We start from the raw sequence: 17,106 nt of genomic DNA on the forward strand, positions 1-17,106 counted from the left end.
TGAGACCAGACATCATGGGAGACAACTTCATTTGACAGCACACACATTTCTGTACACTGGTTATCCTCCTTTTCCTTCTTTTTTTTTTTTTTTTTAACCACAGAGGAAACAATAATAATAATAATAATAATAATAATAATAATAATAATAATAATAATAATACTAATAAAGAAAATCTCTGGCTATGCAGCCTTGTATTATTCTGGAAACATTTTAGAAGGGGCCTATTTGAAAAGAAATAAATATCCACCACATTTGGTATGGATTTTTTCAGAAGATTTTCCAGTGATTTTTCCAAGTCGTAACAGCAGACAGTTCCTTATATAGCTCATCTTTAGTTTATTGTTTCTGCTGCTGTGGGGGAAATGTGGTAACAGTTCCCATTTCACAGCTTTTTTTGTTTTACAGTAAATTCCTTTCTACCTACAAATTAGTTCTGCAAACTCAGCGCCCCCCGCATTTATTGGAACGCATGGGGGAAATTTGTAAAGAATCTTACATTCATCCTTTATTATAGATCTGTAATCTCACACAGATTTAGGAAAATCCTGTGATGTATGTAATTTGAAGAATATATTTCTTAGTGGTAAAGAACTAGGAAATATATTGATTTGTTTAGAAAATAACTGGTAGCATGATTCTGATATTAATTCGCCGCCATTAAGTGATGGAGTCTATGGACAGAACGATCAATCAAAATACACACACAAAAAAAAAATCGATATTAATAAACAAAGTAACAGAACTGACCTATAGTTGTTCTGCATATTAATTTCTTGTTGCTTCTTTAAATGTCCAGTTTATGGGGAATGGGCAAAAACCTGACTGTTCACCCTGACTCAGTAATGATGTTAAAGAAGCTACACTTATCAAATCTGAACTGGACATATTTTTCCAGATGAGCCACATAAAACCTTTCATTTATTTGTGAAAACAGTATTAGTTATGTATACTCTATTTTTATATGTTGATCAGAGTCTTTAGGAACTTTAGATCTTTTGTTCCCAGAATTACATTTTTTGCCCATTATTGATGCATTAGGTCAGTTCAGGGCCAGCACCAATCATATAAAGAGACAACACCAATTATATCAGTGTCACAGATAAAATGCAAAAGAATGTGAGTCCTTTATTTCTAGAAAACAAATGACTTTGTAAATAAATATTAGATAATGGTCATAACATATTATTATTATTTTATTTCATTATATTATTTTGGGGGGTATTACTAAAAAGAAAAGGGGATTTAAATTTTCTGTATTTATCGAACGCTCACCAAATCAGTATTTGTCTATGTAATACAGATGCAAAAAAAATACTAGTACTTCTATTACTGCTAAAAATAATAACAATACAGGAAATTATGAATTAGCCCTTTACAACATGGATACATCTGATTCTGAAGTTGTTGCACAGTTTGAGGTTAAAACAAATTCTAAATAAAACCTTACCATGAAGATGTTTGACACTTAAATGTCCATGATGTCAAAGAAAAAAGTTGATACATCTGAAACACTGACAGAGAGGAAAGGTATAAAACAAAAATATCAAAGAAACATTGATTAAAAAAAAATCCTGCTTACACATACCTGGTGGGTGTTGAGTTTAAACTAGTTTTTCTTTAAATGGAAAATAAATATCCGCAAACATCTCAAGGGAACCTTGAACCAGGAAGATTATAAATGCATAAAAGCATCCGAAACACTTTAGAGCTTCATTTTGTGACATTCTGCAGACTAAAGTATTCAGACATTATCCTGTAAGTCCTTTTTCCAGTTTGAACAAAGCCAGAGTCGTTTTGAAAATGCAAGAGGCGGATTATATTTGCCTTGAACTTACCACTGTACTATTGCCAGGCATCCTAAAAGAATTTCATTATGAATTGTTTCAAAGATAAGATCTGGTGCCAAATGGTCTGAGAGCAGTGTCCAATAGCCTGCATATCCGCAGTGAGTAATTGGTTAAAAAACAAAACCTGTGCAAATTATTATATGAAAGCAATAAATTAATAAGAACACAAAGAAACAGTACAAAGGTTAGAATATATGTATAAAGAACTATTTCAGGTTTCTATTTTTAGGTTTTGTCTGGATCAACCGGGAAATCGTCTCCCTATTTTAATTAAACAGAGTAGCTTTTTATCAACAACTCTTTTTTCATCTCACAGTGATTTCAGGGTCAGGAGAGTTTTTAACCTCTACGATCTGAAAATACAAGTAAATTAACATGACTGATTCATATCAAAAGAGCTGGCAGAGGACAAGAAATCACTAGTATTTTTGCTGAATTGTGCAGGGCAACTGACATGTTGACATATTAAACTGCATTTGAGTGACACTCACACAAAATTAATAAACAGCTAGTGTTTCTAAATCTCCTGGATTGGTCTTTTTGTCTGATTTTTGCTGATGTTTGAGTGTTATTTTTTAGTTTTAGTTGATCTATTTTACTTAATGTTAATGTTGACATTGGCCTGTGAAAGGTAACAGTCTTGTAAACCATAAGTGTACTGTGGTTTATTATTTCTGTAGCTGCAAAGGACCAGCAAATTCAGAAACTAGATAACCAGGGACATAAATGTGTCTCAGTGTTTAATCCAAAACTCAAATCGCCTCACAAGGTGCTGATTTACTTTAATTAATCTAATGATTTAATTTAAGCAAGTTCGAGTACTCGGAGAAATACTTGTGAACTCAAAGCAAGATTCAAACCCAGGACCTTCTTGTTGCAAGAGAACAGCGATACCAACTGCACGCCTGGTAACCACCTTCTCATCATTCTAACTGGATAAATCAAAGGCTAACTCTATTTAATGTACATCAGTGTGGAAAAAAGTTTGTCTTTGAAAAACTTTATTTATGCATCTGTTTTGAACTGTACTTATTAGTGCTAATGCCCATCTTATACATCAGTCAATAAGTAATAAAAATACATATGGAAAGATTGAAGAAACTGGTCTTTCTGATACATGGAACATAGAAGGAGAAACAGCCACAGCAGCCTCAGACAACAGACCCAATGCTGTAGAAATTACTGGGAGGAATCATTTACTCTAGTAATTTGAAGATGAATAAGGTTTTTTTATTATTATTATTAGTCTGCTCGATCCTGCTGAATTAGCTCATTTTGCTAAGCCCCAAGGCTTCACAGGTGCAGAATTGGTTGGTTGCACATCTACTGGTACTTTGATGTCTGCAGACAAAAAAATAAGTCTTCATGATCTATAAAATATCCCTTTCTACCATAAAAAGCTCCAGATGGTCACAGAGTGAGTTAGGTGACAGTGTGTTTGAAAGGGTCAGAGTTATATATCTCTTGCTAACTCTTCCTGCAACAATTGTGAATTAAGTTTTAAGAGAAAAGAAAAAAGAAAAAAAACCCTCAACAGTACACATTCTTTAAAACATGATACATTATTTAAAGTCAGCATAAATGCTAGACTTTACTAAAAGTAAAGTAGCCTGGTCAAATTATTACTTAAAGTACTTTCAAAAATGTGCTTTCAAAAATATTTCAGTATTGAAAGAACTTAATTTTCATGTTTGAGTGCAGTTGAGAATAATTGCAAACATTTTCTGTTACATTGGACAGATTAGAATTTATTAATAATAATGCATTAAAATTCAAAAGAAAGTTTGACTTCATAATTTGAAGCCTTTAAAAACTCCTGCCCTTTCTGAAACTCAGGAAGTCTTCTCAACATCACACCTCCATTTATCAGAATTGAACTAAGAAGTAGCTCATATGTTGAGCACAGCACATGTGCAGTTCCACCAGGTGTTTGCCAAATGCTGCTGGCTAGTCTGAAGGAGCTGAGTGGGGGAGTCGCGCTCTGTGAGGCGGGAGCTCGTAGCTTGGAAACTGCAGCTCTGAGGAGAAAAAGAGGAGGCGCTGCGCCTCGGTCCCCTCAGGCGTTTTGCACAGCTGAATGGTTGCCACAACAGATTAAAAGATTTCTCAAACATGCATGAAACAATCACGGTCCAGATATGTTTTTGATGAGGGAATAACATCAAAAGATGATGCAAAGCTCAAAAAAAGTCAATTTTACATTATAGTAACCCTTTAAGAAATCATTAGTTTTAGTTGCAAATCATTACCTTAAGCTAAAAATAAAAAATGTATTATATTGACACAGTATCATATTATTCCAGGCACCGTGTACGTATAGGTATATTTGTTTTTCTTTTTTTTTTGTGTTGCTAACATTTGTTTCTTGTTTGTGCTTTCCCTCTCTCCATCAGCATTCTTTTGGCTTTTTTCCAAATCCCTCTTCCTTTTCTGACTCACTCTCCAGACTGTGATGTATGGGTGTCTGAGTTCTCCAAAAGTCCATTAGCTGCTGGCACCAAGCTGCCTCTTTTCCCACAGAAAGAGATAAAAACCCAGAGTGTGGCTGCCCAGTGAGTTGCATGAGAATGAGAGGACCAAAGAAAGAGTGTGATTGGAGAAACAAAGGTGATAAAGAGAAAGATTAAAAAAGTAAAGGAGTGAAGTGAAAACACCCTGCAGCAGTGTGTTAGTGTTGAATGTGTTGACAGAATGCAAGGAACAACCAACAGAAACTGAAAGGGGCAGAGAAAAAAAAAGCCAGGAATGAAAGAATCGAGAACAGAATCTTTAGGCTTGCAATGTAAGCTTAATAGGGGAGAGCAAGAAAGTCAGGGGAAATGTAGGTAGAAGATGCAAAGAAGGGCACAGATGCAACGGCAAGTAGAATTGGTTGTAGACGGGGTAAGGATAAGACACAACATGTCAGCTGTAACAAGATATACTACAATATACTATATATACTACTGTAAGCAGGCCAGGAGAAGCAATAATAATAATAATACCAGTTATTATTATTATTATTTCCTTTTTTCCTCATCTCTAGAATATCAAGGTGATTTGTCCTATTGTGTGTGCGAAGAGCGTCATAAAGTACATAAAGCTGTTTATTCATAAAGCTGTTTATTGATCTCTTTATTGAGGGTATTCACTTATATGTTTTACACTCTGAACCTCTAAACAGACAACTACATATTAAAAAGAAAACCAAATAAAGCCAAATCACTCTAAATTTTCACTCAAAGTGGACAACCTTTTATTTTCTACAGCTTAGTGCAAATGAAGTGTGCCATGTTCTCCGCCATCACCAAGAAACTGCAATATTCTCTCCCTGGTATGAAAACTAGCTTCACAGCAGCAGCAGGATATTTTCCCTGCTTTGTTAATTCTTCAACAAACTTGCTATATTTATTGCTCTCCAGCCAAATCATGTACCACCTTCCATTTGAATATTTTTGGTCCCTATAGTAAGCTTTAGAAAAACAGCTATCATCAAATAAAGCTTCAACATTTTTCACAACATTCAACTCATAATAGAAACTATACAAATTCAAAAAGCAAAAACTGGCTTCGGCATTAAATGTATAATTTAATACATTTGCATGGAATTATGACATAATTGCGGCATTCATTTTTGAAGACACTGAAAGATGAATTCATGACGCTACAGTAAGTTAGAACAATTGAAAGCTTCTTCAGTGTTTTCCCTTCTTCCTCAGAGAACAACACACAAAAAATTGCAACAGTCTTTCATAACGATCTGAAGCTTCTAGTCCTTGCATGTTGAATCACACTAACTATGATTTACACAATCCTGACAAAATGGGTGTTTCTCAAAGCAACATTGTACAGAAGGGCTGTGGAAGCAATAGCTGAAAGTTCAGCAACATGTGTACACACACTGACTCCAGCACAGCAGTTCAGCATGCAGCTTGTACATTTCAATAGAAGCTGTCAACTTCTGCTGCCTACTCATGTTATGTAACACAGGTCTTCATGGAATTAGAAAGTCAACATACAGTTGCACATGGATGTAAAGTTTAGCTTGCTTAATTAAGCATGTGCAGAGAGCTAATTCTGACAAGTTAATAATTACGTACTTAGTGTGTAAATGCTAATGCACCCTCGTTTATTTTAAGTGGAATGTTTCTTACAAGTTTTACATCAATAGCACATGTTTAAAGCCATCACAAAGTTTTTACCAGTCTTCTTCTCAAACTTGTAGATTAGGTTAATGGCAAAGGCCTGACTTTCAAGTGTAGGCAATCCATTTTTAATTGGATTAACGTTGGGGGCATTTTAGAACTGTACACTATTATTACTGATTTTTCTTTGTGGTAAGAAGATATTCCTTCTTGAAACTGAGAAACAAAACACTGCTAACTTTCTTAAGTAAAAACTAAATTGTGCTTTTGATGTATTCTGAAGAGATTTGACCAGCAGGCTGGATCTTGATATGCAAGAGTTCAGTAAAGGTCTACAACAGAGGCTGAAAACACATCTTGCTTATTCTCATTTCTACAGGCAATTTTGAGTCACCAGTCATCTTAAAATATATCTGCCGGGATTTTGCATCAGTCAGGCGTGTGTTTGTTTAACTCTTGGCAAAATGAGTCTGAGATGGCATCCACACAGACCAGCCATGTACAGTTCCTGGTGTAGCGTCCGCTTTAAAATGCTAAATGATCCAAAAACCCAGTGAGGTCATGCAGAAAGTTTGTTAGCGATTAATATAAAAGTTTAATAGCTCTGATCTAAACTAAAGGCGTTGCAAAAATGGAGAAGGTAAACACACATTTGGGCATTCGACACACACAAATAAACCACACACACAAGCCCCTGCTTGTCACATATTAATTAAATGAAAGGAAATTTGTGGCAACTGAATTTTAATATTTCTGACATTTAATTTTTTATGCTAACACGGTTATATAAAAAAATGGTCTATGTCTTTGCAAATGTAAATTATCTTACAATATTAGAGAAAGAGGTGAAGGTTTTCAGACACAGAAAGAAAATTCCTGATTCAGGTCTTCACTGTTTTTCGTTTCCATATCTGTGCCTGTAATTATTAACAGAAGCAACAAGTACAGCACGGAGCAAACAAGATGAGGAAAAAAACAGACTCCATGAGAAAGGCGCCGTTATAGGTGACAGGGAGAGGCAGGGAAAGCAGCACTGAGTGCAAAAATGTGTAGATGGCTCCAGCCTCCGTTGGCATATGAGGACGAAATAGATAAAAAAACCAATTCGGCTTCATTACAAGATACAGAATGAGAAAATGTAGTTAGAAATAGATAATGGAATTTTTATCTTTTTCATCTTGGGTCCATTTTTGTTGTTAAAGTAAACACTGTCTTCCCTTTTTACACTAACAAAACTAAGGTGCATTTTGAAGTAGCAATGGTTTGTTCAGCATGTAACAGGGGTCTCAGTTGGCAAAACTAAGATGAAAACATGCTCTTTTAGAAAATTAGTTCTCATGGAGCCATTCTAATGCAAACTGCTATTTTTTTTTTGAAGAACCCGCAACTTTTTAAAAATATATTCCTTCCACCCTAGTTTAGCAGATCTCTTGTGAACATTCTAAAATTTAAACAATCTATACCCCTGAGACATGATTTCTACTTTTTTAAAGTGCTTCACACTTCGCTTCAGTCGTTAACCCACTCATACCCTGATGGCGGTGAGCTACAATGTCCCCTCAGTTGTCCTGGCGCAGATTGACATAAGCGAGGCTGTCAAACAATCAGCGTCACCACCATCAGGTAAGTCAGGTCAAGTATCTTGTCCAAGGACGCAACGACTGAGATGGACAGAGCGGCGGTTCGAACCTAGTTACAGGATGAATCCTTACCTTCTGAGCCACACTGAAATATTGCCATCGTCACCACTTCTTCTTTTTGTACTGAGAGTAATTCACTTCCAATATCCTTCCTCTGAATTTCTCTTATCATTTGCTCGCTCCGAATCTATGTCTCAACACCGAAATGCTGTCATCACACAGCCACAGAATTGTAACAGCAGGGAAATATGTTTGCTGTTTGGGCTTGTCGCGGTGAATCCTAATGAGCTATCAGGCTCTGCAGGAAAGAAGCTTTCTCTTTTTCCTGTCAGGGTGATTTGCACTACTTTGCACAAGAAAATACAAAATGAAAGAACCCAGCAGCCAAAATGGCATTTTCTGGTCTTAGCAGATGCTAGGTTATTAAAGAGGATATTGCAGCCATCAAACCGATGTGCAGTGACAGATATATATCATCAGCTTTATGCTACTGCAGAGTTTTTACTTAAATCCAGTGTAATACATGACAAGCCCATGGATGTGGCTTTTTTTTTTTTTTTTTACTAAAATGAAATTAGTTTTTGCTCCATCCATTATGAAACTTGCAGAATGTCATCATACCGGCTCACACACAAAATTCTAGCAGTGCTGTCCATGAATTTAGAAGCTCAAGCAACATCAGCAGAAAAAAGGACTGGAAGGACAAAAGAAGACAGAAAGACAATGGGGTGAGAAGAGGAAGAAGAGTAAGGAAAGTGCATTTCATCAGGCTCATTGGAAAAGATACATGTCACATAGCTAAAGGCAGCCCTGAGACCTGAAAGCATAGCTCATGACAAGTCAACCCCACACTTTCAAACAGAGAGGGAGAGAAGTCATAAATGCTGAGATCTGTCACCATAGCTCAGCTGGGCCACCCTGCTCAGTAACCTTGGCAACTCCCTGACCAATAACTGCTTGGCAGGAGGTCCTCTAAGAATAGTGACACTGACACAAACACATACACAGTCAGAGAGCCATGCTGCCTACAGATCCATTGTTGCCTTTGGTTTGAACGGATAAGCCATGTTAAGACCGGCCACTGTGAGTGGAGCTTTCCGCCGACAAATGCCTGCATCCCTCACACAGAGCTGCACCTATAAAAATTATATCGGGAGGATACTGGACTAAGTTTAACATTCATTCTTATCATTTGTTCAAACGGCATTGTTTGTTCACCAAGTGCTGAACAGGAAGCCAATGACTACAGGCTACTTAACTAATAATCATAATATTAAAACATAATTTAGTCCCCTGTTAATGAAGCACAGTTGCAGGCAGGCATTCTTTACACTCTGATCAAGGGCATGAATCTGACATTACTGTTGGGCTTGTAATGACTTAGAATCATTATTTTTTTAGCCTGCAGTGATGACACACCATGTGACTTTAAGAAATAGGGAAAAAAAAGCAAGAAGTGGGCTTTACAAGTTGTGGGTTCTTTTTAATTCCTGAAAGTTCAAAGTCACACACAGCCTAAAATATAAACACACATCCTAACTTTTACATAAAGTTAGGGCTTACTAGGCTTAGTCTGCTTGTGAAAGTCAGATAATTACCTCTCTGAAACTTCCTGTGTGTTCTTGTTACTCTGCTGTTGTGAAGCCATGCAATTCAAAAATACACCAAATTAACTGTTAGATTTTTTTCATCAGTTACAAACACTATTCTGAGTAAATGAGTCTATTGAGATCTTATCTGAAAAAAGAAATTACCTATGTATACCTTTCAGGGGTGAAAACAAAGAAATTACTGTCAACAACAACTCCCCCAAGAGGTGAAATCTGTCATTAAGATTCCCACTGGCACCTCCTTTCTCAGTCTTTTCTCACATTTCTTTCACCTCAGTTAACTCCACCTAGGCCCTTGGTGTACATATTCTTTGTGCATCTATATCCATTCTTTTTTTCTCCTTGCACCTCTTTGTAGCCCTTCTTCACCTATTTACAGCGAAGCCTGCAATCTCTGCACCCCTTTTAGCTGCTCGCTGCCCTCAAACTCTCTTTTCGACCATCCTAAAAATTCCAATTTTCCTCTTTCTACTCCCTGAGCACTCGTTCACTGCCCATATCAACTTCTACTTGCTTCTGCTTTGTCTCAATTGTCCTCTAGAGTGCCATGATCACCATATCCAGGGCTGAGGACTTAAAACAACCTTTGGTAGATTTACCAGGATCTCTATGTGGCAGAGCAATTTTACTGATCTTCATCAACATCACTAAAGTCATTACATTAAACAGCTTTATGCTCCGTTTTTACAACCATATGAAGAAGAGGTGAAATAATAAATCCAGGATGATACATAATATTGAACTCTGAATATTTTAGAAAAAATAAGAATGTTGTTTGTAGATTTTACAGAAAATTTCGGTGCAGATTCTTTTTTTTTCTGTGTCTATCACCTTCAAAGGATTTCAAATTCCTAAATAAAATTGTTAATGCTCCCCTTTTGGATTCTTACAAGCATACTTTCTCCAGCGTCTTACATCATTAAAATAGCGCTGTGAAATTTCTGGTCTTGAAATAGAGGTGTATTAAATAGGTGCATATCAAATGTGCAGGCTCTCAATCACTATATCAAGGTTACATCATAGTAATTACAATTAACTGCTGATTTTTCTTGGCTCAGACAGAGTAAATATATGCTTTGGGCGCCTTATTTTTCATTTTAGCAAGACTGTGCCACAGGTTCTTGTTACACAAGTATCAATTCGATTTAGTTTATTTATATAAATCCAATTGACAACACATCAACTGAAGGAGCTTTACGAAAAAGTAATCTTAATTCAGACATACATACATTTCAATTTATCCTACTTATCAAACAGTATATTAGTTCAGTTCATAATTAAAAATAGTTTAAACAATTTTTTTAAATCCAAGAAACCGAGCAGATTGTATCAAGGTTATTAACTTGCAACATTCACATCTCCTGGACAGGTATGTAGTGACAGTAGACATTTGCTTGTGTTGTATCCACACACTCTTAAAGTTTCCTAATAATAAGACTCTGTTTACATTTGTAACGCGTTATGATAAATGTACGAATAAGTTGGCAAATTTCCATGCGTTTGACATCATTGGAAAGCCCCCCGGATAGACTTGTTCATGGTTGTGTCACATTTTTTTAAAAAACAATTTATTTTGTTTTTGTGAGGTTTGGCTTTAGAGATGTAATCATGGGCTTGCAGCAAGTCTCAGCCATTAACCATAACGTTTTAATTGCATCTTCTCAAGCCACGACACTGACAAAGAAAATGTTTTGGTCATGAATTGCTTTTCTAGCGGCTGGTACAAATAAAAGATTGAGTGTGCTTATAACCCAAACTCTGAAAGATATATTTTCTAAAGTGGAAGGAAGTAGAGGAGCAAAAAGTCACAGAGATGAAAAATTACCTAAACCAACAATTCACTCAAGACTAAAATCCCACAGCAGTCATTAGAGACTCTTAAAGCCTGATGAAGAGCAGCTGTCATGCACTACATTTACATCTACCAAGTCAACTGTGTGCATGAAAAAGAACTAAGGTACAGAATATATCAAGGGTTTAGTGCTGTGTGTGTATGCAAAAGGAAAGATGAGTGATTGTGTACACATACAAGAGTATCACAACATTATGACATAAAAGCTCCTCAAATTGAAAGCTTCACATTTAACTGTATGCATCAGTTGAAATTATGCATGAAGAACACTACAAATCTACTTTTGTTTTCCTACAGCGCTCAGTGTTACATAAACTATGATGCCTACTATAAAACTACAATTAAAGGAGAAAAACAAAGTATCATATGATAAGTTTCTCAATGATGCATGCAAAGGAACTGACATTTCATTTAGTCTGCTGTTCTGAAAAGTCTCATTTTCTATTAGTACATTTATTGTCAGAGTGTATGTGTTGGTTTAGGTTCGTGCCTTTAGGAGCATAAGTGATTGGAATATTTTTACATTTTTGGTAAAATGACGAGATTATGCCTGAATTACAGATTTGAAGAAACACGGATATGTTTCAGATTAAGATCAACTTAAAACGAGTTGAATATCATCTCGGTTTACAAGAAAAAGCACAAGGAACTGGTCATTATTGTAAAAAAGAAGTCATTTTAATTCGTAATCACAGGATTTTTTAAAAAGGATTTAGTAAGGTGAAAAGAAATAAACACAAGGCTATTAAAGGTACTGAGTGAACTAACCTGGAAAATTCCTTAATGATGGCTTAATGAGGAGGTTTAATATAAAATAAATTTAATGTTATAAATTATCTGAGCTGATAACTTATCAAAAGGAGCAGAGACCAGAGTTTAACAGAGTTGTGATATCTAGGATAAATTCACAGAGGAACGTTTGGAAGAATTGGACTGCTGGCTCAATCACTGTAGGCTCACATAGTCTTCTTCTAGTTTGCATGATTAAATCTGGGCACAGCAGATGTTATTCTGGTGGAAAGGTCACTCACACTGGAAGACCTTCAGTTCTAACTCAGACTGGGAGATCTCCTGGGTGTCTTTTATCTTACAATCAGAACAAGGCGAAAACCAAAACAAAAATCTAGCAGGAATTTACACCAGATAGTTTGATATTCCGTTAAATGTATTAACCAATTTTTATTGCTATGACTAACGATACATTATACTTTTGACTGCGTTAAAACTATGTGAAAACCTAAACAAGCAAAATAAGATTGAATTGTGAAAAGTAATTTCACATCTATTGAACGGCGAACATTTTCATGTAAATAACACCCCACGGTTATGAAAACATGATCCCTCAGCATGGAATTAGAAGTTGTTGTGGCTGACAGTGTGGTCCACTGAGGATATTTTGAAAGAAGCAGCTATTTTGGGTTAAAAAGTCAGATTTGGACTTTATATTCACTAGAAAGTTGGTTGATTTGTTTAGAGACTAAAAGTGATGGGAACTAATTTTAATACATTTAATAAAAAAAAAAAAAAAAAAGACATTAATTAACCTACAAACCACTGATTATAGCCTATTAAGGAAAACTGGGCAATTCTGTCCCTGACCAATCGATTAATAATCAGTATTCTTTTGATATCATATACCATAAAGTCTTAACGGCAATATCTTAATGACAATGCCTTTTTAATGAACGCTTTGATCACAGACTGAAATGTAAAAGACATATAATCCTGTAGCAGGATGCAAACTGCAGCACTTACCTGGTCCAGAGTGCCAACTCTACATTTTTGGGTATAGTGATGATTGCGTTTTCCTAGATGTGAAATACATACAAGTGTGCATGCGTGTTTGTTACTATGTGTGGATACATATCAGTGCGTCTTCAATTCTCCCAACATCTCAGACACCGACCAGTTTTGGCATAATATAACTTTACTGCAGGGGACCAAAACCTAAAAGGGAGAAAATCTATAGTGTGCATTGGAGACCAGTGACAAAGAGGAGTAAGAGGTTTATTGCGAAAGAGAAAAAGCCTGAAAGAACAAGAGGCAGCTGAGAGAAGAGAGGCTGAGAAGGAAGGAAACTACGCTAAAAGGAAAAATATGTAATCTCACAGGAATCAAATACAGCACGGGGACTATATTGATGAAGACAAACACATCCAGATATAGCAAATTGAGACTGATGTCCGTTATTGTGTTGGTTAATAACAGAATGGCTTCCGAAAAAGCCTACGGCTTGAAAAGAATTGCAGACACTGTACAGTGCTTTTCAATTGTTTTTTTTTCTTTTTTTTTTTTTTAACAAAACTAGATCCTAACAGATTAAAAGGCACCATTTTGAAAATCTGAAAATCTTTTGTTTGTAACAGAAGACAGAAAATCTTTGTGTCTGTGAGTCGTGTAAATGACATGTTTTAACTTCTGTATTTACTGGAGCTCTGAACATACAATTATAATAACAACACTGTCCCTGACAGTAATGCTGTAGCAAAAAGGAAAGCAAAAAAAAAAAAACCCTTGTGGTACTGCAGTTAGGACATGAATTAGTGAACCACTAGAGTGCACTCTGTAGCCTTTAACGAAATGTGGATGCATAATAGGCTGCTAAAGATACAAAGGATGGTGCTGAAAACGAAAGTCTAAAGAAAAGCAGAAGAGAAAAGGGTGGAGTAAAAAATGGGGGTCAAGTGGAAGAAATAAGAGCTGTGTCAAACAGTAGCACAAGTAACAGACGTCTGTAAAATATTCAGCTGTGAAGAAAATGAGTGGCAGTGGAAAAAGGAAATTAGAAATACTGTAATGAATAAAGCAAAGATCCTTTTTCCTGTAGTCTGGTTTACCTTCTCTGGCTCTGCTCTTACTGGAAGCTAAGCTTCATTTCCAACTCTTACTCATAGGAAATTCAGTCTTAGTTGCTAATGAAAGAACCACCCACCCAAAAGGACAGTTACTTATGTAGCAGTTGATTCTTAGAAAGTTTCGCAGCAGTGAAGCGACCACCAATGATTTCAGCCCAAAACATTTGGGTCACATTTTCAATCAGTAGTAAAGCAAAATTAAAGTGATGTTAAAAATAAATTATATAAAACTAAAAAAATAAATAAATTACTTCTTGATATTACTAGTATTAGCAAGCAGGTACCACATAAAAGACAAGACGGTTCAACAAGTTCTTTAAACAATGTAGTTTTGATTGCAACAGAAAATTACTTGATTATGGCCATTTATGCTCGACGTGGATCCATTTAATAAATAATAAAAAACAAATAAATAAAATTTTGTTTGTGTTTGATGCGTCACTCACAAATCAGAGCAATGAATGGGAAAACTGGTTGATTCTATTCTCTGGTTGGTGTACCTGTGCATCTCTATCTAAAAGCCCGTTTTAGGTGTAGGAAGATGGAAAGCATTTGTGTTTACAGTGAGTCAGGTTACACACAAAAGCATCTGGGGAGTCAGGCTATTGTGATGTGTGCAATATGCTGACATTATTTACAAAAGCGCTTTCAATTTTACTTCAATGCAGACAATTCTAAATTGCTGTAACCTTTTGAAAACATGAGAGAAAAAAAAGTCACTTTGAAACTCAATTTTTTTGTTTGCTCATTTAAATGCAGATCAAACATGGCAAAATGAGCAGAGCAATAGAAAACATCCAGACATCAAAATGACTTGGATTCCCCACTGGATGTTACTGTTGTATAGCTTGTCTTCAACTGTAAATACTAAATGATTTACAGAAGCAAGATGGTTTATTCCTCCCTGGAAATTGGTACAAAACAATACAAAGTTTAATTTTTGTGTAGTTTACCTGTGGGGAACTCGAGTCATAGGCTTCTATTTTCACCAAATAGCCACTACAGTTGAAGACTAAAACAAACCACACTTCGACCTGTATACTGCATACACCTGAAAAGGTGTTTCAGGTAGAAAAACAAGTAATGTAACATTTCGGACAGTTCAGAAGAAGGTAAAGACACAGAACTCTTTCACAGCAGAACTTACCTACTACCTACTTACCCATTAGGTAGGTTCTGCTGTGAAAGAAACCATATTTATGTTTTAAAAGTTATTAACTTGTCAAAATAGATTATTAATATGCTAAAGCATACAAACCCAGAGGCTGTGTACCATACACCTGGTACCAGGAGTGTAACAACAGGCATCTTCAAAGTGCAAGCTGCCAAGTTGTAATACATAAATTAACTATAGAATCTGTACAAACCTTTTGTATTTATGAGGCTACAGAGGCAGATTAATTGATCACTGCAAGTGTTTTCTAATAGATGTTGAAGTCTGGCACCTAAGATAATAAATGTAGTGAGCGTAAAAGAATTGGAAAATTATCAAACAGGTCTATGCCTTCAATAAATCTCACCATTTATAAGCAATATTTACGGAAAATATATTGCTGTTGGATTCTTATGTGTGTGTGTGTGTGTGTGTGTGTGTGTGCGTGTGCGCGTGTGGGGGTGTGTGTGTGTGTGTCTGTTTTTGTTTCTCTGGAGGAGGAGAAATGGGGAAGTGGGGAGAGAGGCGCAAAATATACTCCCCAACAGTGAAACCACCATGTTGCCCTTTAACCACTCCTCTCACCTCTCCCTGTGTTGTCTTAACATGAGGTCTAATATATTCCAAAGGGGGAGGAGATATTGAATGTTCAGGCTGAAGTACATAAACAGCAAGCTCCAGCCATGTAAATAAGATGCAGTAGTCAGGTGTTTCTGCGGCTGGGTAATTACCAAGGGAATTAAGCATTGCAAATGCTATATGTGCATCGTTAACATCATTTACACGGATCTCTTCTCATCCACAGCGATGACCCTACAGCAATACAGGCTTTTAGAAAGAGGACAGAGGTTAATCTGTATAGATTATAAGCATACTGCTCACTACGGAATGCATATGAAACCCTTTGTATATTTAACATACAGTAAGAGCAACAATAAGCAATGCAAGACATAAAATGGTTAAACGTACCGTAGCCTAAATTTTACAGTTAACTTATTGTGACAAACAATAGTGGGCATAATGCTACCTTATGCTACGTATTTGCATAAGGTAGCATAAGAAAAAAATACATGTGGAAGTTTTGAAAGAATGCATACATTTACTTAAAAATACCCTTTTTCTAATTACATCGTATGTCTTTTCATATTACGGTACAACATAAAAAACTATTTGCTGGTATTTTTTGTATCTCAGTTTGTATTTTGAATCTATTCATTATCTTAAATGCAAAAAAAAAGTGTTCAGAAGAAAGATTTCAAAATCAGAAACCTGCAATAAATAACTATTATAATGAACATTAAGAGGTCTGAGGCTGCTCTTCAGGCTTTTTCCACAGTACAAACAAATTATGCATGTCTTCAGAAATTATGTGATCAAATGCCAGCAGATTCTAGCCTGAATATGAATGCCTTGCACTGAGTAATAAATAACTCCAGTAATGTTGCTTCCTCTTTGCACCTGGTCCCATTTATTGAAATTTATCAGCCTTTTGACTCCAATATTTATGTTAATAACAACTGCGATTTTACATATGTCAAAGATCTTTCATTTGAAACTCAGAACAAATTTAAAATGGTATATGCCTACCTTGCGAATGCCTTCCCTCGACTCCTCAACGTTATTATCTGCTCCTCCAGTCCGATTAATCATCCGCCACATCTGGGAGTACATGGGATCTCTCTCAAAGGGGTTCATAGCCTTTGAGCGCACCTGATCATATACTGCAGAGTCCAGGACTGTCCCGTATGGCAGTTCAGTCTGCTTTGATAAGTCCTGCAGAGACCTAAAGGAAACAAAACAAAAAAGATCATTGAATCAGTCGGTCCATTTCTCTACTGCAAGCAGTGTGAGGCCCATCCCTGTGGTTAGATCTCAGACAACATCCCACCGTATGGATGAACCTTTTAAGGTTTAGACACAGCAGCCACAGAAGTTGTCAAAACTGATGAATCTGGGCAAGCATGGATATATAATTATAATTTTAGTTGCAACAACGTTTAAATTAAAGCATTATGGCCAATA

The 17,106-nt window shown here is 36.0% G+C and overlaps 1 protein-coding gene across 4 annotated transcripts in view; it reads right to left on the reverse strand.

Annotated features, from left to right (window-relative positions):
- Window positions 1–17,106, reverse strand: part of grid2 (glutamate receptor, ionotropic, delta 2) — a 448,080-nt gene that overhangs the window by 50,065 nt on the left and 380,909 nt on the right. For all 4 annotated transcript variants that reach the window (XM_008418414.2, XM_008418415.2, XM_008418417.2 and 1 more), the window contains one exon: window positions 16,672–16,867. In XM_008418414.2, the coding sequence (XP_008416636.1) occupies window positions 16,672–16,867 (196 nt within the window). The remainder of the gene's footprint in view (window positions 1–16,671; window positions 16,868–17,106) is intronic.

Source organism: Poecilia reticulata, linkage group LG9, assembly GCF_000633615.1.
Source record: "Poecilia reticulata strain Guanapo linkage group LG9, Guppy_female_1.0+MT, whole genome shotgun sequence".
Taxonomy (NCBI): Eukaryota; Metazoa; Chordata; class Actinopteri; order Cyprinodontiformes; family Poeciliidae; genus Poecilia; species Poecilia reticulata.